This window comes from Microcaecilia unicolor, chromosome 8 (genome assembly GCF_901765095.1).
Source record: "Microcaecilia unicolor chromosome 8, aMicUni1.1, whole genome shotgun sequence".
NCBI classification, from domain to species: domain Eukaryota; kingdom Metazoa; phylum Chordata; class Amphibia; order Gymnophiona; family Siphonopidae; genus Microcaecilia; species Microcaecilia unicolor.
This window is the reverse complement of record NC_044038.1, coordinates 27,744,054-27,767,153: the sequence shown is the minus strand read 5'-3', so window position 1 is coordinate 27,767,153 and position 23,100 is coordinate 27,744,054. Positions and strand designations below refer to the sequence as shown.

The 23,100-nt window shown below is 45.5% G+C and overlaps 1 protein-coding gene across 2 annotated transcripts in view; it reads left to right on the top strand.

Moving 5' to 3' along the window:
• The window catches only part of VWA3A (von Willebrand factor A domain containing 3A), a 92,158-nt gene that overhangs the window by 54,780 nt on the left and 14,278 nt on the right, over positions 1 to 23,100 (top strand). For both annotated transcript variants that reach the window (XR_003943212.1, XM_030213162.1), the window contains exons 23-29: positions 3,064 to 3,154; positions 9,826 to 9,927; positions 13,562 to 13,659; positions 15,701 to 15,853; positions 16,164 to 16,272; positions 17,930 to 18,074; positions 20,684 to 20,828. Coding sequence is in view for 1 of the 2 variants with exons in the window: in XM_030213162.1 (XP_030069022.1) it covers positions 3,064 to 3,154; positions 9,826 to 9,927; positions 13,562 to 13,659; positions 15,701 to 15,853; positions 16,164 to 16,272; positions 17,930 to 18,074; positions 20,684 to 20,828 (843 nt within the window). In the remaining variant the exon portion in view is untranslated. The remainder of the gene's footprint in view (positions 1 to 3,063; positions 3,155 to 9,825; positions 9,928 to 13,561; positions 13,660 to 15,700; positions 15,854 to 16,163; positions 16,273 to 17,929; positions 18,075 to 20,683; positions 20,829 to 23,100) is intronic.

The window sequence follows — 23,100 nt, the reverse complement described above, 5'->3', positions numbered from 1 at the left end:
TTTTAGCCAGTTGGATCTAGCTGTCTAATTCCAAGCTTTGTAATAATCTAATCTGAATAAATATTAAAAGTAATGATAATGTTGCCCAAACATCCAGCCTCCTAAGACCCTATGGCCTTGCTGGATAGTATCTGATTACCACCAACTGGTAGTTTTCACATAGTTGATACCTTGAAAGTTTTAGCCTGCTGGTACCAACCTGGCTGCCTTATGAGCTGCTGATTCAGTTCTACAAGTGTTAAAAAGATTTGAGGTCATAATCTTCCTGTATGGTAGTACATGGCGCTTTGCTAGACCATTAGGCTCATTCAGTGAGTACATTTTATTTAAAAGGTAAAGAAATAAAAAAACGTCCTGATTAATATATCTATAGGCAGCACCTGCCTTAGAACATAAGAATAGCCATACCGGGTCAGACCAATGGTCCAGCTAGCCCAGTATACTGCTTCCAGTAGTGACCAATTCAGATCACAAGTTCCTGCAGAATCCCAAATAATAGCAAGATTCATGCTACTGATCCCAGGGACAAGCAGTGGCTTTCTCCATATCTGCTTCAATAGCAGACTATGGACTTTTCCTCCAGGAACTTGTCCAAACCTTTTTTTTTTAAACCCAGATACACTAATCACTGATACTACATCCACTGGAAGTTAGTTCAAGAGCTTAATTATTCATTGAGTGAAAAAAATATTTCTGTTCATTTTAAAATTATTCCCAATGTTCGTCACTGTGCACTTGTCCACATTAAATCTCATCTGCCATTTGGATGCCCAGTCTTCTAACTTCCGTAGGTCTTCCTGCAGTTTTTCACAATCCCACGCGTCTTAACAACTTTGAATAGTTTTATGTTGTCCGCAAATTTAATCACCTCATTCATCGTTCCCATTTCCAGATCACTTCTGCAGTGAGGACATAATGGAAGTCACATTTGCATGTATGTGGCCCCTTACATATGTAAATGGCCCTTTATCAAATACCAGTCAGCATAAAAGTTAGCGCAGTGACATGGTGGTGTGTATTTTGCCAGTAGGTATGTATAGGGATGGTACAGTAATCTATATGCAAATAAACTAGGTTAAGACATTTACTCTGGCTCAAGAGCAGGTGTGAGTGTCCACGTCAGCAGTAGGCATGATTTCTGCTACTTAGACTAAACAAATTTTTAAACACAAATAGATGCCTATTTCATTTGATATATTGACTTTATATACTGCTTAACACAACCAAGGCTTTAAAGTGGTTTGCAGAATAATTAATGTACTAATAGTTTAAAAACTCACCGTCACAGACTGAATGATAAAACCATGATTAATAGACTTTTTATAAAATAGCACCTACTTAAATCAGGTGCCCTGTTATAAAATTGCCAGTCTTTAAATTATTAATACATTAATTATTCTGCAAACCACTTTAAAATCTTTGTTGTGTTATTGTGGTGTTAAGCAGTATGACCCTTATCAACAGGGGCAGCCCAAGACAATCTGCCGCCTGAGGCAAGGAATGAGCAGCTGCCCTGGCTCCTTATCTGCCACTTCCCACCACGATCTGACATTTCCCCTCTTCCTTCCCCAAATTTATCTTTTTTTCTTTTCTTTCAAAAGGTGGAGGCAGCGGCAGCAATTCCCATAGGATGCCCTGCCGCCGGTCCCAGCCCCTTCTCTGTATTGCAGTCCGCCTCCAAGGAAACAGGAAGTTGCATTAGAGAGGCGGGCCACAGTAGAGAGAAGGGGCCAGAACCGGTGGTAGGGCAGCCTATGGGAATCGCTGTCACCATCACCTTCTAAAAAAACAAGGAAAGGAAAGGTAAGTTTGAGGAAGGGGGTTGAGGAAGAAGGGGCGAGGGGTGATGCCGCCTGAGACCCCGCCTCAGGTGGCCTAATGGTAGGGCCGCCGCTGCTTATCAACATACATACTCAGGAAGGTTTTATCTTTTAATTTAGTTATTATAGAAACAGCTGACCCAGCCTGGTGCCTCGCTCTAACACAATGCTTTCTGTATATCCCCCATTCCAGTACATTTATATGGGAGAAGCAGTTCTAACAGCCACAGTTGCATCAGGGGCGTAGCCAGACACCCAATTTTGGGTGGGCCTGGGCCCAAGATGGGTGGGCAGAAGAACCTCGCCCCGTCCCAAAGGTGATTTGGTCTCTCCTCTTGCCTGCATGCCATATGGTCTCTCAAACATCCCCCCTCTCCTGTATACCTTTTAAATAGCAGATTTTCACCAGCAACGACCAGCAACTAATACACACTGCTCATGTTGGCCCCACACCCTTCCCTCTGATGCAACTTCCTGTTTCTGCCTAGGCAGAAATACATCAGAGGGAAGGCTGTGGGGCCGGTGCAAGCAGTATGTATGTCACTGCTCACTGCAGGCGAAGATCTGCTACTTACAAGGTATGCAGGAGGGACACTTGTTGGGAATTTTCGGCTGGTGGGGCTTGGGGATCCCTGCCAGGCGCATCTTAGGTATGCTGCTACTGGGTGGGCCTGAACCCAAAGTGGGTGGGCCTAGGCCCACCTAAGCCCACCCTTGGCTACGCCACTGAGTTGCATACACTGATTCATTATAACATAATGATTAAGGTATTGCACAAGTACCAACATACACACATGTCCATATACACTCATGTATTTACATGCAGAAGGGTTAGAGAGAATTCTATGAGCTATGCTTTGCATGCTTTCCCCACTTGTTTGGTTTTATATTTTATAGCTCTTTATAATACCCATTCACAAAAAAAATAGTTTTGAACAAATAACTGCTGGGTAAGAGGGGTAGTTGAAATGTTCTCTTTTGGTTGTATAATTAATGTGTAAATTCAACAGATTGGACAAAGATGTGTTGAAAGTCTGAGTATCTATACAGTTATAATTTTCTGGCAGTCTCTTTCATTAGTGAAAAATATTCCATTGAGCTACTTTCTGCCAAAACTAGATTTTGTTATTTAAGATATTAAAGTAGCAGTAAAGGACAAAGCAGAACTGGGATAAACTGGAATGTGAGTAATATTTGTCCTGTGTGACCAAGACATGTGATGACAAATCATTTTTCATTTTAGAATATTAAGGAAGACCAGCATGGGGAGAAGAAAAATGCCATGAAAGCTCTGATGTGGCGACCAAATAGTGCCAAAGCTATAATTCCACCAGGTGCAGTTTTGTTGTTCAGCTCATGTGCAGATACTGGGAAAGTATATTATTACTGATGAACTTCTTCAGTAGGTTGCAGAACTAGTACTCAGAGCCACCAGAGAGAGTGCAGATTTCACTCTGTTGACAAGCAGAGGAAATGCAGGCACACTTGCTGGCAATGTTCTCCCCATGGATCCTATGTGCTTTTAAAGGTTGTTTAGCATTTGTGGGTGTTCCCGTGCTGAGCATAGCTCCTCCTCTCTCCTCAGTCTTTCTTCTCCACCAGACCGAGCAGACTCATTAGCTCTCCCAATTCCAGACAGAAATTTAAAGAAAAAAATAAACAAAAAATAAGATGAGAATTTTTTTTTGTAGAGGTCACCATCATGGCAGTACCCAGTCTGAACTCCCTTACGGGACTGACTGAGATAACCACAGGAGCAGAACCCTCCCAGCTGCAAGCTTCTGTCTCTCAACTGAGCCAAGACAGTGCAGCCATGGGGGAAAGTTTTTAAAAAAGAAGCAAAAGGGACCGGCCAACTGGGGATATTGACCACATTGGCACCACAGCAGACATGGAACTCATGGCCCTACAAACAGGGACTGCTTCTCCACCCCAAACTCCCCCCTCGCCATTCAGCCCCTCTCCCGGGGGAAACAACTGGCAAAAAAACTAACAAACACTAAGCAGACAATATGACGGTGAATCCGGAGCCCAGCCTGACAAACAGGCTGAATAACAAAGCAGCGCAGCCGCTAAACCTTTGAAAAAGGATGTGGATAAATAAAGATTGGCTGTGAGCTGTGTTGCTTCAAGTCCCCGTGATTAGATAAATGCCCCAGCTAGAAAAAAAACAACTTCCATTACATAGCTTCCTACTATTTTGTTTTAAAGGCTGTTTAGCATACTTGGGTGTTCCCACGCTGAACATAGCTCCTCCTCCCTCCTCAGTCTTCTCCACAAGACCGAGCAGACTCATTAGCTCTCCCAATTTCCTATGGGATAGTTGTGTGTATCAACCAGCAGGTGGAGATAGGTCTCAGCTCACTTTTCAGTTCTCAATATCTCTGGGCATCCAGTCCAAGTCCTCAGTGTTTTCTATCTACAGCAGGTGGATGCACACTCTTTTCAACCTCTGGTTCTGAGTGCTTTGCTCTTGATCCAGTTGGTCAGCTGGTCCCCAGTTGAGCTGTGTGGGTGGCTTGAGTCTGTCGAGGCATAGCTAGAGGTCTTAAGATCCTGTCTCTGGTGCCCTGCAAATTTACTTCTTCCCTCCCTTCACCTCTCTCCTCTGTTTCCTGTGGACCTCTCTTTTTCCAGCACAACAACCTTAAACAAAAAAAATGAAAGAAGGAAGAGGTTTACTGGAGAGTGTGGGACAGAGTATCCGTTCTGATTCTTTCTCATCTGGGGTAAGACTTGTGGAGACTGTGAGCTTGGGGGAAACAGCAGTCAGTGGTAAGTCCAACTAAAGTTTGATTTGGAACTGCTTGGAGGGCTGCAGGTTCTACTTGGTGCAGGGAAGGTATCCTGACTCACTGGTTGGGACCGCTTGGTGCAGCACTTGTGACACTTGGGATGAATGAAGACTCCCACGGAGGCAGTTTCCTGCTGTGGGTCCCACTGTCCAGCATTGGGGCATTGCAGGATGTGGGGGAAATGGTTGGCAGCAGCACGCCTTTGGATTTCACACAGCACCCGAATATGCCTGGGACTTCAGGCTCTCCGACAGGACCAGTGTGCAGTTTGATGAAGGAGAGAGCATGGGAACAGATGCCATTTTGTCAGGGCTGACTGGCAGTGAGGAACAGCCTCTGATCACATGCTTGTCTATGTAAATACTGAGGAGCTGGACTGGATGCCAAGAGAGAGATGCCTCGGCTCAGTTTTCAGTTCTCTATCTCCACCTGCTGTTTGATGGACACAACAATCCCACAGGTTCTGGAATACTGGGAAGGAGTAATAGAAAGTATAAGGGTAACACTTAATTTCTACAAAGTACCTGCATATAATTTGTACAGTTCTGTGTCTAGTAGCACTACCTCTAATAGCGCTATAGATATGATAAGTAGTAGCAGTAGTAGTATCTTATGTCTTGGTCCAACCACTGTCAACAAACGCCAAAAAGAAAGACATGGCCCCATTGGACTAGCTTTTTCTTCATCCATCAAAAATTGGAAAGTCCGCTCCTCCTCTCACCTCTCACGTCACTGCTCCTGGAGGAGCTCAGCGACGTGAGAGGTGAGAGGAGGAGCGGATGCAGAGCTGACAGCCGATGGCTGCCTGTGGTGCCCCGCTTCCTTTTTGAAAGCATTTTTGCAGGTTTAAGTTGATTTTTTTTGTTTTTGTACCGGCCGCTGCTGCTTAACAGGAGAAGCAGCAGTGGCCGGAAATGGCAGCTGAGCTGATGTCGGACGGAGGGGGGGAGTGGTGGTGACCTGGGGGGGAGGGGGGAGGAGCAGCGACCTCGGGGGGCGTGGCGAAGGGCTGAAACTGCTCCTCCAACGTTCCGAACGCTGCTGTGTTTTGATTGGGCACTTTCGCTGCTGATGCACCCGGAAGTGGGAGGCGTCAACAGAAGCACGAATGCCTCAAGGCTTGTGTCCACGCAGTCAGCTTCAGAACGTTGGAGGTGGGTTTTATTATATAGGATGTCCCAGGTGTCAGAAGGCAGTCCTAATACAGGGGTGGTGCATGTTGTGATTAACTTCTTCCTTAGCCAATGAGGAAACAAAAGAGGACAGGAAAAGGCGGGACTGAGCGCCAGCTGACACACTTACAGTGGTGGAAATAAGTATTTGATACCTTGCTGATTTTGTAAGTTTGCCCACTGACAAAGACATGAGCAGCCCATAATTGAAGGGTAGGTTATTGGTAACAGTGAGAGATAGCACATCACAAATTAAATCCGGAAAATCACATTGTGGAAAGTATATGAATTTATTTGCATTCTGCAGAGGGAAATAAGTATTTGATCCCCCACCAACCAGTAAGAGATCTGGCCCCTACAGACCAGGTAGATGCTCCAAATCAACTCGTTACCTGCATGACAGACAGCTGTCGGCAATGGTCACCTGTATGAAAGACACCTGTCCACAGACTCAGTGAATCAGTCAGACTCTAACCTGTACAAAATGGCCAAGAGCAAGGAGCTGTCTAAGGATGTCAGGGACAAGATCATACACCTGCACAAGGCTGGAATGGGCTACAAAACCATCAGTAAGACGCTGGGCGAGAAGGAGACAACTGTTGGTGCCATAGTAAGAAAATGGAAGAAGTACAAAATGACTGTCAATCGACAAAGATCTGGGGCTCCACGCAAAATCTCACCTCGTGGGGTATCCTTGATCATGAGGAAGGTTAGAAATCAGCCTACAACTACAAGGGGGGAACTTGTCAATGATCTCAAGGCAGCTGGGACCACTGTCACCACGAAAACCATTGGTAACACATTACGACATAACGGATTGCAATCCTGCAGTGCCCGCAAGGTCCCCCTGCTCCGGAAGGCACATGTGACGGCCCGTCTGAAGTTTGCCAGTGAACACCTGGATGATGCCGAGAGTGATTGGGAGAAGGTGCTGTGGTCAGATGAGACAAAAATTGAGCTCTTTGGCATGAACTCAACTCGCCGTGTTTGGAGGAAGAGAAATGCTGCCTATGACCCAAAGAACACCGTCCCCACTGTCAAGCATGGAGGTGGAAATGTTATGTTTTGGGGGTGTTTCTCTGCTAAGGGCACAGGACTACTTCACCGCATCAATGGGAGAATGGATGGGGCCATGTACCGTACAATTCTGAGTGACAACCTCCTTCCCTCCGCCAGGGCCTTAAAAATGGGTCGTGGCTGGGTCTTCCAGCACGACAATGACCCAAAACATACAGCCAAGGCAACAAAGGAGTGGCTCAGGAAGAAGCACATTAGGGTCATGGAGTGGCCTAGCCAGTCACCAGACCTTAATCCCATTGAAAACTTATGGAGGGAGCTGAAGCTGCGAGTTGCCAAGCGACAGCCCAGAACTCTTAATGATTTAGAGATGATCTGCAAAGAGGAGTGGACCAAAATTCCTCCTGACATGTGTGCAAACCTCATCATCAACTACAGAAGACGTCTGACCGCTGTGCTTGCCAACAAGGGTTTTGCCACCAAGTATTAGGTCTTGTTTGCCAGAGGGATTAAATACTTATTTCCCTCTGCAGAATGCAAATAAATTCATATACTTTCCACAATGTGATTTTCCGGATTTAATTTGTGATGTGCTATCTCTCACTGTTACCAATAACCTACCCTTCAATTATGGGCTGCTCATGTCTTTGTCAGTGGGCACACTTACAAAATCAGCAAGGGATCAAATACTTATTTCCACCACTGTACTTGCAATGTCATCACAGTGACGATTGTGGGCGATCGGCAGTATATCAAGTCAAATAAAAGAAAAAAAGAACAAGCCCAAAAACAAGCTACACATAAGTTCAGGAAAATAAAAACTGCAACTTCAAATAATAACAAGCCCAAATTCGTTGGAAATAAGCTACATTGGCAACACTGCTAGAATGTTGACTGAGGAAGGAGGAGGAGCTACGTTCAGCACGGGAACATCCACACATACTCAAAGAGAGGTTCCATGAGCTAGAAGAGAGCACTGCACACATGATCCATCTAGAGGACATCACCAGCAAGTGCGGTTGGCATTCCCCTGCTGTCTATGGAGAACCCCCCTCACAAGTAAGCAACTAAACTTTCTCTGGCAAACACCTAGGTAACTGTCAGTTGGCTGCCCGTACTGCAGGGATTTAATTTCTTTCTCCTGTAATTGTACATGGAGAGAGCTGGCCCATTGTGAGTGGTTCGTGCTTAATTATCCATTCTGTCTCTTTATTTTAACATTTGAACAAGAGATGGGTATGGCTTTTAGTGCTTCCCTAGCTTTTCTTTTGACCACATGAGTCTCTTCCATGTCCACACTACTTACTCCATAGAGTATGATGTGCTACACAATATTTTTGCTAATGTAGGTGTGCCTTGGGCTTGAAAGGATTGCTTCTTCCCAAACCCCAATGGAGATTCTCTATAAACAGCAGGGAAATGCAACCACATTTTCCCTCTACTCAGCCCCACTCAGTTAATTGAATGGAATAAAATGGCAATGTTACTGACTGGGGTATTGGGACATAAAGCTTTCTCTCCACACTCGTCCTTCCCTACACCCCTTCCCGTGCACTCCGCTCCATGGATAAATCCTTCTTATCTGTTCCCATCTCCGCTACTGCCAACTCCAGACTTTGCGCCTTCTGTCTCGCTGCACCCTACGCCTGGAATAAACTTCCTGAGCCCCTACGTCTTGCCCCATCCTTGGCCACCTTTAAATCTAGACTGAAAGCCCACCTCTTTAACATTGCTTTTGACTCGTAACCACTTGTAACCACTCGCCTCCACCTACCCTCCTCTCTTCCTTCCCGTTCACATTAATTGATTTGATTTGCTTACTTTATTTTTTGTCTATTAGATTGTAAGCTCTTTGAGCAGGGACTGTCTTTCTTCTATGTTTGTGCAGCGCTGCGTACGCCTTGTAGTGCTATAGAAATGCTAAATAGTAGTAGTAAAGCTTTGAAGAGCATCCAAAAGGAGCAGTCGTCGGATGATGTCACCTCTGCATGTGGATTGGTAAGCAACCTCACATTCAATTAAATAAAAGGAATTTATTATGTAGTGATATGGATGTTTTCAGTATTCAGATTTGTCTATTTTATTTGCCTCAAAATATGAATCATAATTTTCTTCTCTGTTTTGGTTGACTTTAAGGTGGGGGAGTGGGGATCTCTAAACTCTTGTTCAAAAATCCTAGGAGTATTTTGTTAGCGATTGCCTTCGCCTTGGGGAATTACTCCGCGGTATCCTTGTATCTAGTGCCATTTTGTTGTTGTATGGACTTATAGTTGCATTGTATTTACAGATGCTATTGGCTGTAATTTATTTGCCTCTGTTATATCTCTCAATTTTCAATAAAGACTTCTGCAAATTAAAAAAAATATATACAGACCAAAAAGAGAGCATTACACATTGGGGCCCTTTAACAGAACGACAGTAAGCCCAATGCGGGCTTACCGCTTGCTCTTCCAACGTGGCTGCCGACAGTTGTCCCAACCCAATTGTGCGCCATTTCCAGGAAAATAAGACCCCCCCCCCCCCCGGAAATGGCTTGCATGGAGGTAACCTGGCAGTAATCGGGCATTGCCGCATGCTGGATAGCATGGGAACCCTTATCCCCACCTCAATGGGTGGCGGTAAGGGCTCCCCATCGCATGGCCATGCGATAAGAGTTCTGTTACCGCATGGCCATGTGTGCCTGGGGTCTTTTTTCCGCAGTGGTAAAAAGGGCCCTGGTGCGCGGGAAAAATGGCACCTGCTTCTAGCGCAGGACCCTTTTTCACGCAGCTTGGTAAAAGGACATAAGTACATAAGCATTGCCATACTGGGAAAGACCAAAGGTCCATCAAGCCCAGCATCCAGTTTCCAACAGTGGCCAATCCAGGTCACAAATACCCGGCAAGATCCCAAAAATGTACAAATCATTTTATACTGCTTACACCATTGTAGTTTAAAATTATAGTCCTATATTTATTACTTATTTGTTCATTACATCTGTAGCTGGAAGCATTAATCAAATAAAGCTGGTTTCTTTTAAAGCTCAACCAGTGAAAGAATGGTTTCAGACTGGTGAAGTTAAAACAAAGAAGCCATCAAAGACCTCTCTCTCTGTGTTTTACACTGACAAAGGAAAGAGTGTAGGTAAGTATTCTATGGTGAGAGTAACCAAAATAACTTTAGTGTTTTTCTTTAATGTGATTTATCTCTTGAGTATATGTATGTATCTGTGTGTGTGTATATATATATATATATATATATATATACATACACATACATAGGCGCCGACTCCGTGGGTGCTCAAGCACCCCCAATATTTCACCCACCGGAAGTTCCCTTCCAGCCCAGAATTTTAAAAGTCCCTCCCTTCGTTCGAGTTCCACCGTAACCCCGACAAGGTAAGAAGATGGCTTTTAAAATTCGGAGAGAGGGACCCTGGAACTCGGAGGGAGGGGGGGAGACCCTGGAACTCGGAGGTCGACCCTGGAACTCATAAGGAGGGAGGGAGGGAGACCCTGGAACTTGGAGGGAGGGAGGGGTCCTTGGAACTTGAAGGGAGAGAGGGGGGCCTTGGAACTCGAAGAGAGGGAGGGAGGGAGACCCTGGAACTCGGATGGAAGGAGGGGGGCCTTGGAACTCGAAGGGAGAGAGGGAGAGAGGGAGGGAGGGGGCCTTGGAACTCGAAGGGAGAGAGGGAGGGAGGGGGCCTTGGAACTCGAGGGGAGAGAGGGGGGCCTGGAACTGGGAGAGAGGGAGGGGGCCTGGAATTGGGAGAGAGGGAGGGGGGCCTGGACCTGAGAGGGAGGGGAGGGGGCCTTGGAACTCAAAGGGAGAGAGAGAGGGAGGGAGGGAGAGGGGCCTTGGAACTCGAAGGGAGAGAGGGAGGGGGGCCTTGGAACTCGAAGGGAGGGAGGGAAAGGAGAGAGAGAGGGGAGGGAGGGGGGCCTTGGAACTGGGAGGGAGTGGGGAGGGCCGCACTGGAACTCTGAGGGAGGGAGGGGGGACAAGAGAGAGAGAGGGAGGGCAGAGAGGGGGGAGGAGGGGAGGGGTAATGCACCACCTGTAAAAAAACATTTTCAGCACCTCCAATCATTTTGAAAAGTTGGCTCCTATGTATGTGTGTGTGTGTGTGTGTGTGTGTGTGTGTGTGTGTGTGTGTGTGTGTGTGTGTGTGTGTGTGTGTGTGTGTGTGTGTGTGTGTGTGTGTGTGTGTGTGTGTGTGTGTGTGTGTGTGTGTGTGTTTACACACACAAAACAAAATTTAATATTTAAAGGCAAGATAACTTTGGGAAGTTTTTTTTTGAGGGGGGGGTGGCAGATTAGGCCCTGAAAGATAATGAAAGGGACATAAGGCTGAAGGCCCTACTTAGGGAAGTACTGTGATCTTTGCAAGCTATAGCCACTTAGTAGGTGTAGGTGGTCTACAGTAGCATCACCTTGTCCCTAATCAGGAGTTGTTTCACCAGATTAACATTATGATTTTTTTTATAATGCTAGTTTTCTCTAGCAGTTTGTAAACTTCTTGCTGCTTGCTGGAAGACTTGGCTAGGATTATAGGAAAAGCTGTAATTCAGTGGATATATTGACCAAAATTGCCCTCCTGAAAATAGTTTCCTACTCAGAAATACCCATCCTCCTGATAGTGCCAACGTTCCTAACATTCCAATGGTTTCTGGAACTTGGTTTTCCCTCTTTTGGCACTTTTACAGTGCTGGATTACTAAGAGCCTGTCATTCAATCAGTACAACTCCTACACGGAGCGACATCCACAAGCCCCATGAAGCAGTGGCGTTCCTAGGGAGGGGCGGTAGGTGCGGTCCGCCCCGGGTGCACGCCACAGGGGGGGGGGGTGCCGTGCGCGCGCTTGTCCTCCGTTGTTCCATGCTTCTTCTCTGCCCGGGGCAGAGAAAAAGCATGGAACAACGGAGGACAGGCGCGCGCGGCCCCCCTCCAGCGGAGTGCACCCGGGGGGAGGGTCCTTGGCATGGGGTGTCCTTTCGCCGGAGGGGTCCGCGCTCCATTCGGGGGGGTGGGGCACTGTACCCGGGGGGCGGGGCGCATCGGCGATCCGCCCCGGGTGTCAGCCCCCCTAGGAACGCCACTGCCATGAAGTGCCACCATCCATGCATTGTAATGTGATAGAGAGAAAGCCTTAAAGAATGAAGTTACCTCACCAGTGAGCAGTTATATTAATGGGGGTTAAGTCTTGATATTCTGTCACCTAGACTCTAGCAGCTAGAAGAAAATTTTTCAGGATAAAGCTGTCATGTAACTTCTCTATACTATCTCTAGCATCCACCTGGAGTTAACCCTGTAGCCACCTGGAGGGTCTGTCCCAGCACTGCCCAGGTCTGCCTGCACCTGTGCATGTGCACCTACACTGGCATACCCTCTACCTATCTGCTAGGTCCCACTTGCATCTGGGCAAGTCTCGCTGCCCACAAGTTAATTCCCCTGTGGTTTCTAAGGTCACTGGGGCCACAATCCTAGGGGGCCCACAGTTCCTAGAAAACACCCACAGACCGATAACACAAACTACCAGGATTCTGAGTCAGTCCAGGACAACAGAGCTTAACAAACTATTAGGTTTATTATCATAAAGGTAGAACAGTGAAAAGGTGTAAACAGCAAACAGTAACTAGTAAAAATAGGAATCAACATTAAAACTAACTAAGCACTTTCTTACTACTTAAGTAGTACCTGGGGAGTTCAGGAAAAATAATTGTGCACAGGTTTTGAACCGGGTCTCGGTGCATAGGTCGTCACTCTCCACCAGTGGCGTACCAAGGTGGGGGTGGTCCGCCCCGGGTGCACGCCGCTGGGGGGTGCCGTGGCGCGCGCCTGCTGCGCGAGTTCACTAACTTCTCTCGTTCGCTGCAGCTCCCTCTGTTCCGGGGCAGAGGGAGCTACAGCGAACGAGCAAAGTTAGTAAACTCGCAGCAGGTGCACGCTGCGGCACCCCCCCCAGCGGCATGCACCCGGGGGGGCTCTTTCGTGGGGGGGTGTCTTTCGCCGGGGGGGGGTCCTCGCTGCATCGGGGGGGCGCTGCACCCAGGGGGCGGGGCGCCGCCCCGGGTGTCCGCCCCCCCTAGGAACGCCACTGCTCTCCACACTCCCACTCTGAGACTAGGGAATTCCAGTACATTCTGGCTAGATCTCAGGCTTCAGGACCAATCAGGGTCCAGAGCATTAACACTAAGAAGTTTCTGACCAATGGCACTACAGGTTGCTCTCCAGGGTTTTTTTCTCTTTTCCTGTGGAAAGATAGAGGTCTCTCTTCTTTTCAGCTTGTTACACTATAAAGCAGAGGACAGACACTACCTGATGGCCAAACAAGGGAAATGCACTGAGGGAGGAAAAAGATGTCATACAGAAACATAATAAATAGCAGACATAAGTCCCCTGTTTCTAGGGTTACCATATGGCTCCAGAAAAAGGAGGACGGATTGAGCCAGCCGGGTTTTACTTCCATTGCTTTCCATTGAAAGCAATGGAAGTAAAACCCGGCTGGCGCAATTGCTTTCCATTGAAAGCAATGGAAGTAAAACCCGGCTGGCTCAATCCGTCCTCCTTTTTCTGGAGCCATATGGTAACCCTACCTGTTTCACCACAGCTACATAATCTGGGAGCCCCATTTTCATTAAATACCCAGTACCTTCAGTCATGTGATACTCTTAAGTGTGAAACAGTTTAGTGAATATATCCACTGTGTAATAATTTGCACAATATAGACTGCCTTTGACTTTTTTTTTCTGTTTATTTACATTTTACTTGTTAGGTGTAATTTTCAAGAAGTATCCAAAGATGAGGCCTGTGAGAAAGTCTATCCCTTTTGTTACTTTACCAAGTGAAGAGGAAATGTGCTCAACAAAAGAGGTGTTAATAATAGAAAAAAATTGTAATCAGAAATGTAAAGTTACCTTTGTTAGTTGAAATGACAGTAATTATAAAGGGCTTGATATTCAGAACAATTTAATGGGATAAATCGCAGTGAATGGGCCATCCTTGGATTTTCAGTGGCACTTAACTGCACAGAGCCACTGAAAATTCAATGCGATTACTGCGGCACTCAACAGATAGTGCTGGGTGGTCCAGGGACGGAGTTGGGAGTTATGGGGGCAATGGTAATATTCAGCGCCGGTGTCAGTATAGCTAACTGAGCACAAAAAGGAGGCCTAACTTTGCCCAGTTACTGTAGCTATATGGAACCAGCTTTGAATATTGGCTGCACCCGCATAATTAACAGGCACCACCAAATACCTTGAACGTTCAGCTCCACTGTCCAGATAGGGAGTGGAGGAATAGCATAATGGTTAGCACATTGGGATGAGAACCAGGGAAATGGGGTTTGAGTCCCACTGCGGCTACTTGTGAACCTGAAAAAAATCACTTAACCCCTTTGTTGCCCCAGGTACTAAACTTAGTTTGTGAGTCCACTAGGGACAGACAAATTACCTGCATATTTATTTATTTATGAACATTTATACCCCACTTTTTTCCACATGAAGCAGACTCAAAGTGGCTTACAATGCACAGATAAATCAATTACAATTACATTAGATAGGGGAGAAAGAACAGGGTAAGAAGGGACTCTGGGCAAGTCACTTAACCCTCCATTGCCCCATGTAAGCCGCATTGAGCCTGCCATGAGTGGGAAAGCGCGGGGTACAAATGTAACAAAAAAAAAAAGGGAGGAGAGACTAAGATGGATGGTGTAAATCCAGGTGGACCAAGATGGATGATGGAAATCCAGACGGACCAGAGTGGCTCGAACAGTTTCCCGGCAAGGTGATCCACAATTTGGATAATTTATATAAACCACTTTGGTCATACCACAGAAAGGTTGGATATGAAGAATCTAATAAAAATAAACCCTCAAATGCTGCCACTCTAGGTGAACACCTAATCCACCTAACGGCAGAGATATTCCTGCAATTACGCTTCTACTTTTATTATGTATGCTTTTGCACATAAATTTAAATGGAAAAAATTGTGCACACAAATAATGTGTGTGCATATTTTTCCCAAGTCAGTTGTCAAAGGGAAAATGTGTCCCTTGAAAATCAGTTTAGAGCAGGGGCGTAGCCAGCCTTCCGTGGGAGAGGGGTCCGGAGCCCGGGGGGAGGGGGCACATTTTAGCCCTCCCCCCGGCGCCGCCCCCCCACCGCCGACATTGCCGCCCCCCCCCCTCCCACCGCGAACCCGCCGCCGCTGCAGCCTACCTTTACTTTTGCTGGCGGGGATCCCACTCCCCGCCAGCCGACGTCTTCTTCTTAGTCGCTTCCTGCTCTTCAATTTGTTTGCTGACGTCCTGCACGTACAATTACGTGCAGGACGTCAGCAAACAAATTGAAGTGCAGGAAGGACTGAGAAGACGTCGGCTGGCGGGGAGTGGGATCCCCCGCCAGCAAAAGTAAAGGTAGGCGGCGGCGGGGGCGGGTTCGCCGGGAGGGGGGTCCTGGGGTGAATCTGCGGGGGCCCCGGCCCCCTCAGGCCCCACGTAGCTACGCCACTGGTTTAGAGTGTGCAGGTAAACTTCCCAGAGATTTTACTCTTAAACACAAAGTCTGAAAATAGTCCCCAGAGAGAATATCCACGTAGGACTTGGCTCTAGCCTGTTTATGATTTTGCTAGTCAAATTAGCTGGTTTTGTGTAGCTGCTTTAACCAAAGAGAATATAATGAGAACTTGTTACCTGTTTACCATCGCTAATGCTGTAGTTTACTCTTCCAAAATATAACCTAAATCTGTTCAGACACGGCATGGATAATCAGGTGTGTTGATGTATTATTCCACTTGTTCGTTTGATAGTATGCAGAGAAAATTCAATCTATACGAACATTTCTGTTTTGTGTGCCTCATTTTCTGTATTGGTATGTATTATAATCCAGTATATATTTTTTCTTTTCCTATAAAGTGGTTGAAAAAGTACAGTTTAAAGAAGTTAAAATTAGATCTGCCTAGTCTGATGTTCGGGCCAGATTGCATCCATCAGAAAAAAATGGTGCAGTCCTTAAACAAGAAAGTATCTGCAAAATACTGTACCATCTTTCCAAGTGTGATGATCAATGTGAGTCTGTGCAGGATCCCTGCATGAGTTTTGTCCTGATTAGTTAGATCTTTTTTAATAGAAACGTTTGCTTTTGCTAGTCCAATAAACAAGGCATCATCTTCTTTTCTTTGTCTTGTTTTATTTCTATTTATTACCTTTAAAAGTGGACTAACATGGCTACCCTACCACTTTACCTACCTTTCTTTTTTAACAACTCCATTTCAAAATACTGAAAGTGAATAATAAAAGTATATAGCATGGCCAGTACTTAGTCTTACAGACCAAGAGAAGGGTTAGAAACTGTGTTTCTGTTCTCGGCTCATTTCAGGGTGTTGTGAAACATCTGCAGTTTCAGCCCAAAGAACTGGAGGAGTATATTGAACAAACTGAGAAAGTACTGCGGCGATATATACATCGAATGCAGTGGCTCTTATCAGGTAAACCATAAATTCTCTTTGAGGCGATCGTTTGCATTCTGTTATTGCTGGTGAGGAATAAAAGGTCTTGCAGGTGCACATATGCATACGGGGGTACAGCCCGAAACTTCACCCTGGAACCTGCTGGATATACTGCTTTCTCCCATGCCCGATTTCCACAGCAATGGTAGAAAAGATTCCAGTAGTACCAGTATCCGTCATGATAAAACACGGCCGCTAAAAAGGTATAAACAAATACGTATGCTTTTGTTGAGATGACACAGTTTGAGAATTTCTTAAGATAAAAATGTTTGGCCATCTATCTGGATTATTATATTGGTTAGTCTTAGTGAGGTGCGTTGGAGCTCATTAATGGGAGGTACAGATTGACTGAGAGTAGGGGCCAACCAAAACTGCTTTTTTTCAGTTTCTGATGAAACCGAAACTGCAGCCCAAACTCATCACCTGGTTTCAGCCAAAACCAAGAACTCTCATTCCTAGGCAGCCAACCCTGGAATGCTCTCCCCAGATCTATCCGATCAATCTGCGACTACCTACCCTTCCGGAAAGCACTAAAAATCCATCTAGTCAAGCAAGCCTATCCAAATGATCCTGATTAATCTAATGAACCATCTACCTACACCTACCCCATGATAACGACATTACCCTAACTATATCTCCCACCTCACTCCTCTCTCCATTGCCTATTTCTACCTATTCATCTTGCCTTTTATTCTGATATATTTTACTTTTACCCTCTAATAATATTCTGTATTCCTTTTACTATGTAAGCCACATTGAACCTGCTTTGAGTGGGAAAGTGTGGGATACAAATGTAATAATAATAATAATTACTTGCAATCACAGTACACAAAAAACAAAGAATACCCCCCCCCCCAGATTACCTTACCTGGTGGTGTAATGGTGTGGGCAGGAGCGACACCCCAGTCATGGCAGCCATTATGAGAGCAGAATCAGAGTGGGCAGGAATAACTGGGGATGGCTAGGGTTACCAGATGGCTCCAGGTTATGAAGGACAGATTGAGTTAGTCCAAGTTTTACTTCCGTTGTTTTCAATGGAGGTAAAACCTGGACTGGTGTAGTCTGTCCTCTATGATCTAGAACCGTCTGGTAACCCTATTGCTCGTGCCCCAACTACACTCCTAGAACCACCAAGGACTGTAAAATAGACCTTGGGGGGGCTAAAGGTTGGGGGGAGGCACTTAGGGGAGTCCTAGCATAGGGGCAGCTCCTATTCTGGTGAGAGGGGGAAGGAAGGGAGGGAGACAAATAAGGTAAAGCACAAATTTTTAGCTTCCACTGAAAACACATGGTCATTTTTGGCTGAAAATTAAAATAACCTTGCAGCCAAAATGGTAACTGGGCAGAAAAAGGATTTGGACCCAGTTTCGGCACCATAACCAAAACTCGGTCAGCCTCTAGGCAGAAGCTTTTGGATTTTCTTTTACTGATTTTTTGGATCATGTGTTTAATTTCTTTTTCTCTTTCATTCAATAATGGGGACTACGTGATTATAGTTTATTTGGTTTTGGTATATGATTTCTTGGAATGTTTATTTTATAATTTCTTTAAATGCTTGGTATTATTTCACATATTAAAGCATTGAACATATCACAAATAAATTCATACATATGAAGTAACCATTGTTTTATAATAGGGAGTCACCGTTTGTTTGGTGCTGTTTTGGAAACAAAAGTGTGTGTTCTGCTTGACACATCTGGTTCTATGGACCCTTATTTACCAGAGGTTAAGAAGGAGTTTACCTCATTGATATGGGAGCAACTGAGAAAAAATTGTGTCAGGTATGTGGAAAGCTATCAATAGTTGCATAGCAAAAACTCTAAATAGTCTTGTTCCAATGTTCAAAAAAATTACACTCTGGGGTCAATATTCAAAGCAATTTAACCAACCAGGAGAGGCTCCTGGCCGGTTAAATCACTTGTATGAGGGGCTCTCTGGTGATATTCAGCAGCACTCGGTTAGTGCCGCTGAATATCAGCACTAACCATCAGCACTAACCACTAAAGCTGTAGCCAGCTATTTTGTGGATAAGTTAAGTCGGACTGCCTAAAACTTAGTTCTATGTTCGTCTGGCTTCACTTAGGCGGCTATGTGCTGAATATCAAATTTAACCGCATAAGGGATAGCCAGCTGAAACTTTACCCCTCTGTTTTTTGAGTTGTGTTTTATGAATTTAATCAACTTATTGTGGAAAAGTAGCCTTTGATTCTGGCAACCTGAGTTCAATTCCCACTGCAGCTCCTTGTGACCTTGGCCAAGTCACTTAACCCTCCATTTTCCCGGGTACAAAACTTAGCTTGTGAGCCCTTGGTGACTGCAGTGTTTTGGGCCTGATCATACCCCTGCAAGAGCTAACACAGTTGGCAAGAGAGGCTCAGAGAGTAAAGTTTTTTGGAGCCAGGTCTGAAGCCTCGATGTCAGTGTCTTCTACGTCAGCACTGGGTATTGCATCGGATGTGTCGGTCCATGTGGCTGTGAAACCCTTGTACACTGGGAGTGACCTACATCGAGTGGGTCTCCCACCTGCCTTGATGCTCATGGGACTCAGAAGAGGATCCATGGTACTTCTCGGAGGAGGAGTCCTACGGCATCCATCTGATCCCATCCCTCCATAGTAAAGGACGAAGTCTCCTGAGAGCCTTTTCTTCCCACCTTTTGTGAAGGATATGGCGGCTGCCATCCCAATTCCTTTGGAAGTGGAGGATGAGCCCAGGGCTAACATGTTCAAGGTCCTGGACTACGACTTTCGTCCTAGAGAGGCTGGGATGGTCCTGCTTCACAAGATCTTATGGGACGTTCAGGTGAAGAACTGGGAGTCCCTTCTGTCAAACCCTCTCCACTTCAAAAAGATTGACACCATGTACTGGAGTCAATATTCCCACAGATGCTTTCTGCGCCTGCCTCTTCCTCTAGGAAGTTTTTTTTTTTGCGTCGAAGAGGAGTACTTATAACTTGCAGAGGCGTAGGTACACCCCTTCTTCTCGCCATTCTCAGTAGGCTCAGCCCCAGGGCACACTTTCTTGTCAAGAGTGTGTGCCTAAGATCCAGGCAGCTTCCTAGTCAAAGCAGGAGGGCAAGCTTCTGACTGGGTCTAGCAGAGCATAGCCACTGTAAAAGTGACCACCCAGGATGACTTGCCGATCGGGAAGAGGCTGAAGTTTTACCAAGAAAGGTGGCCCCTTGTAACATCTGACTGGTGGGTTCTTCAGATAGTCCGTGCCGATTACGCCCTTCATTGGCTACATTTAGAGACCACCAGATTGCTCACTGAAAGCACATCACTTCAGTTCTCAGCACAAGCTGGTACTTTAAGAGGAACTCTCCGCCCTTCTCAAGGCCAATGTAGTCGAACCCATTCCACCAGGGAAAGAAGAGAAGGGATTCTATTCCAGGTACTTCTTTGTGCAAAAGAAGATGGGGATGCGTCCCATCCTGGACCTAAGGGGCTTAACAAATTTCTGGTCAAATAAAAGTTCAGGATGGTTTCCCTGGGCACCCTTCTTCCCATGCTTCAGGAAAATGATTGGCTGTGCTTTCTGGACTTAAAGGATGCTTATATTTGTATCCTGATACTTCCAGCTCACAGGAAATATCTCCCAGGGTTTTCACCTAGTGTCTTGCAGTAGTCGCAGCATCAATGCGCAGACTGGGAGCCCATATGTGTCCCTATCTCAATGACTGGCTGGTGAAAAGCATGTCAAAGGACGGTGCTCAGGAGTCCATGCAAAGGATTAGTTGGGTGTTAGAGCTACTATGGTTCGTTTTAAACTACCCCAAGTCTCATCTGCTCCCTGTCCAACGATTGGAGGTCACTGGAGCCCTGCTAGACACTTAGCTGGTTTAGGCTTTTCTCCCTGTAGAGCAGGCAGACACTTTTGTCGCCCTTGCCACTCTAGTCCAAGCAACTCAGCATGTCACAGTCCAGCAGATGTTGTTGGGCCACATGGCCTCTACTGTTCATGTGACACCCATGGCACATCTTCACATGAGAACTGCTCAGTAGACCCTAGTTTCCCAGTGTTAGGCCATGGAAAACCTATACACATGTATATATTTGGAAGATAATTTTATAAAGGCTTTTTATATGACAGCATACACATGAAAATGCTTCTTATAGACTTATTCCACATGTACATGTATGCTCAATGACTTGAATACACAAACTTTTATACAACCCAGGGGTTTGAGGAGGGTGTGAGTGAAGTGTGGGCCATATACATGCATAGTTTAGTCATGAACATTTGCACCTGCTCCCTAATTTCTGTAGTTTCTCTAGGGCACTTTTTATATAGAAACCCTTTAATTACATTTCATCCTGAGCTGAGCAGTGGTGTTGCTTGTGACAGTCCCTGAGCCCTTCTTCTAATTAAGTCATTTTTTTCCTTCCCAGCTTCAACTTGATAACATTTGCAGACACTGTGGAAGCCTGGCGAGAATGCCTAGCTGATGTATCAGATGATACCTGTCGTGATGCTGTGCAGTGGGTGTCAAACGTTCAAGCTCATGGTAATACCTGTATCCTGAAAGCTGTGCAGGTTAGTTTAGCTACAACACATTGTAGAGAGAAAGCGCTTTGGCTAATCATAAATAATAAACCTCTGGCAGGGTAAAGTAACTAAAGACAAACTTATTCAAAGAGACTTATAACAAGAATCCTTCATAAAAGACTTGACATCAAAAATGCACCAGATCAAACCAACATTGATTCCTTCAACCTGGTTACTTTAATTACATTGACATTATTGAACGTTTTACCTTGTTCTTATATACCTGTAATGAATTATTTATTTATTTATTTACTTCTAATTCACTTGATATTTTATCTTTAACATCTAATTTGCTTGATATTCTTAAGTAGAGGAGTGTGGTAGCCGTGTTAGTCCACTCTTAAGGTTATCAATAGAAATCAAACAAAATAAAACATGGAAAAGAAAATAAAATGATACCTTTTTTATTGGACATAACTTAATACATTTCTTGATATTACATTTGCTTGATATTCTTATAAGCTTTTTCTATTTAAGCGCACAATTATGGAAAGCACTGCCAAAAGTAGTAAAATCTACGCTCGACCGCTTAAATTTCCGTAAGGCCCTAAAAACAAACCTGTTCAGAAAGGCATACCCCACCGAACCAACATAAAAAACCTGGATATCTGCGACATAATGAAACCAAAGACCGTAAACTCTCCCTCTTCCCCCCTAAACTCCCCCAAAGTATTCATCATACTTGAACCTTATTCTACCATAATATCACCTTGTATTTGTTCATACCAGAACTGGCAAGCGCTGTTACGGTACTATGTAAGGCACATTGAGCCTGCTAATAAGTGGGAAAATGTGGGATACAAATGTAACAAATAAAAATATACCTTAATTGTAACTCTTCTCTGTACTTATCATTCCGTTAATGGTTATCGCCATTGCGGCATAATGTAAGCCACATTGAGCCTGCAAATGTGTGGGAAAATGTGAGATACAAATGCAGCACAGTTGCTGAGGTTGAAAGACCAGAGGTCTATCACGTCCTCCCTTCTTATCTTTTTGCAGGGACAGTTGGTACTTGCTGCCTCTCCCTGGATATAGTAGTACTACTACTTCTCATTTCTATAATGCTACTAAATGTATGCAGTGCTGTTTTGTTTGTTTTTTATTTTTTTTTATAGACCTGCTTGAAAACTATGTTTGTGTTTTTACATAATCAGCATTGACAGGGCCGTGCCTAGGGTCTCCGGCGCCCCCCTGCAGTTGGCCCCGCTGGCGCCCCCCCCCCCCCCCGAAAACGATCGCTACACTACCCGCCCTCTTCTCCCCAGATCCTTTTTTTTTTGTTTAAATTTACCTCTCCGGCGCGTGGCAGTGTAGCGTTAGTGAGGAGGCGGCGCTCCCCCGCCCCGACGTGTCTTCTTCCCTTCGCTCAGTGTCCCGCCTTCTTCTGACATCATTTCTGACGTCAGAAGAAGGCGGAACCGAGCGAAGGGAAGAGACTGACACGTCGGGGCGGGGGAGCGCCGCCTCCTCACTAACGCTACGCTGCCACGCGCCGGAGAGGTAAATTTAAACAAAAAAAAAAAGGACAAGGATCTGGGGAGAAGAGGGCGAGGTAAGCATGGTGCGGCGGGGCGCCCCCCCAGAGGATGGCGCCCTCCTGCCATGCTTACCTCGCTTACCGTGTCGGCACGGCCCTGAGCATTGACAGGTTTTAGTTTCAAGCCTCAGTGCGGTTGTGTCTCATCAACTTTTATATTTCTATGGTGACAAATCAAACTCTTGATGTAAGCCGAAACACAGCTGTGTCAAGTCATATGAACGTTATTAATTAAAATATTTCCTGCTATTCTTTGTTATCTCCACTATGTTGTCTGTCTGTGTGCTGTACACAAACACATAAGAGACAGTCCCTGCTTCACAGAACTTGCAATCTATTCAAGAGAGGCAAACGGGAGACTAGGGAGTTTCATTTACTGTGGGAATGATTAAAACTAGAGACCGACCAAAATTGTTTTTTTGTTTGTTTGTTTGTTTTTTGGTTTCGGCTGTAACCGAAACTGCCACTGAAACTATTTATTCATTTTCTGTCAAAACCGAAAATGTGCCTGAAACCAAAACAAAAGAAAAGGTCCCCATCTTGCTGGCCTGGGAGGTGGACAGGGAAGGCTGAGGGGTGGGTGTTGGAATTTAGAATGGGATCCTGACTATATCAGAACTTCCTGTTAGAGAGAGACACTTTGGGCCAGGTGAGAAGCACACTGTTTTCACTGCAGCAGTGAGGGGCAGGGAGAAGGAGCACGCAGAGGAGGGGGGGAGG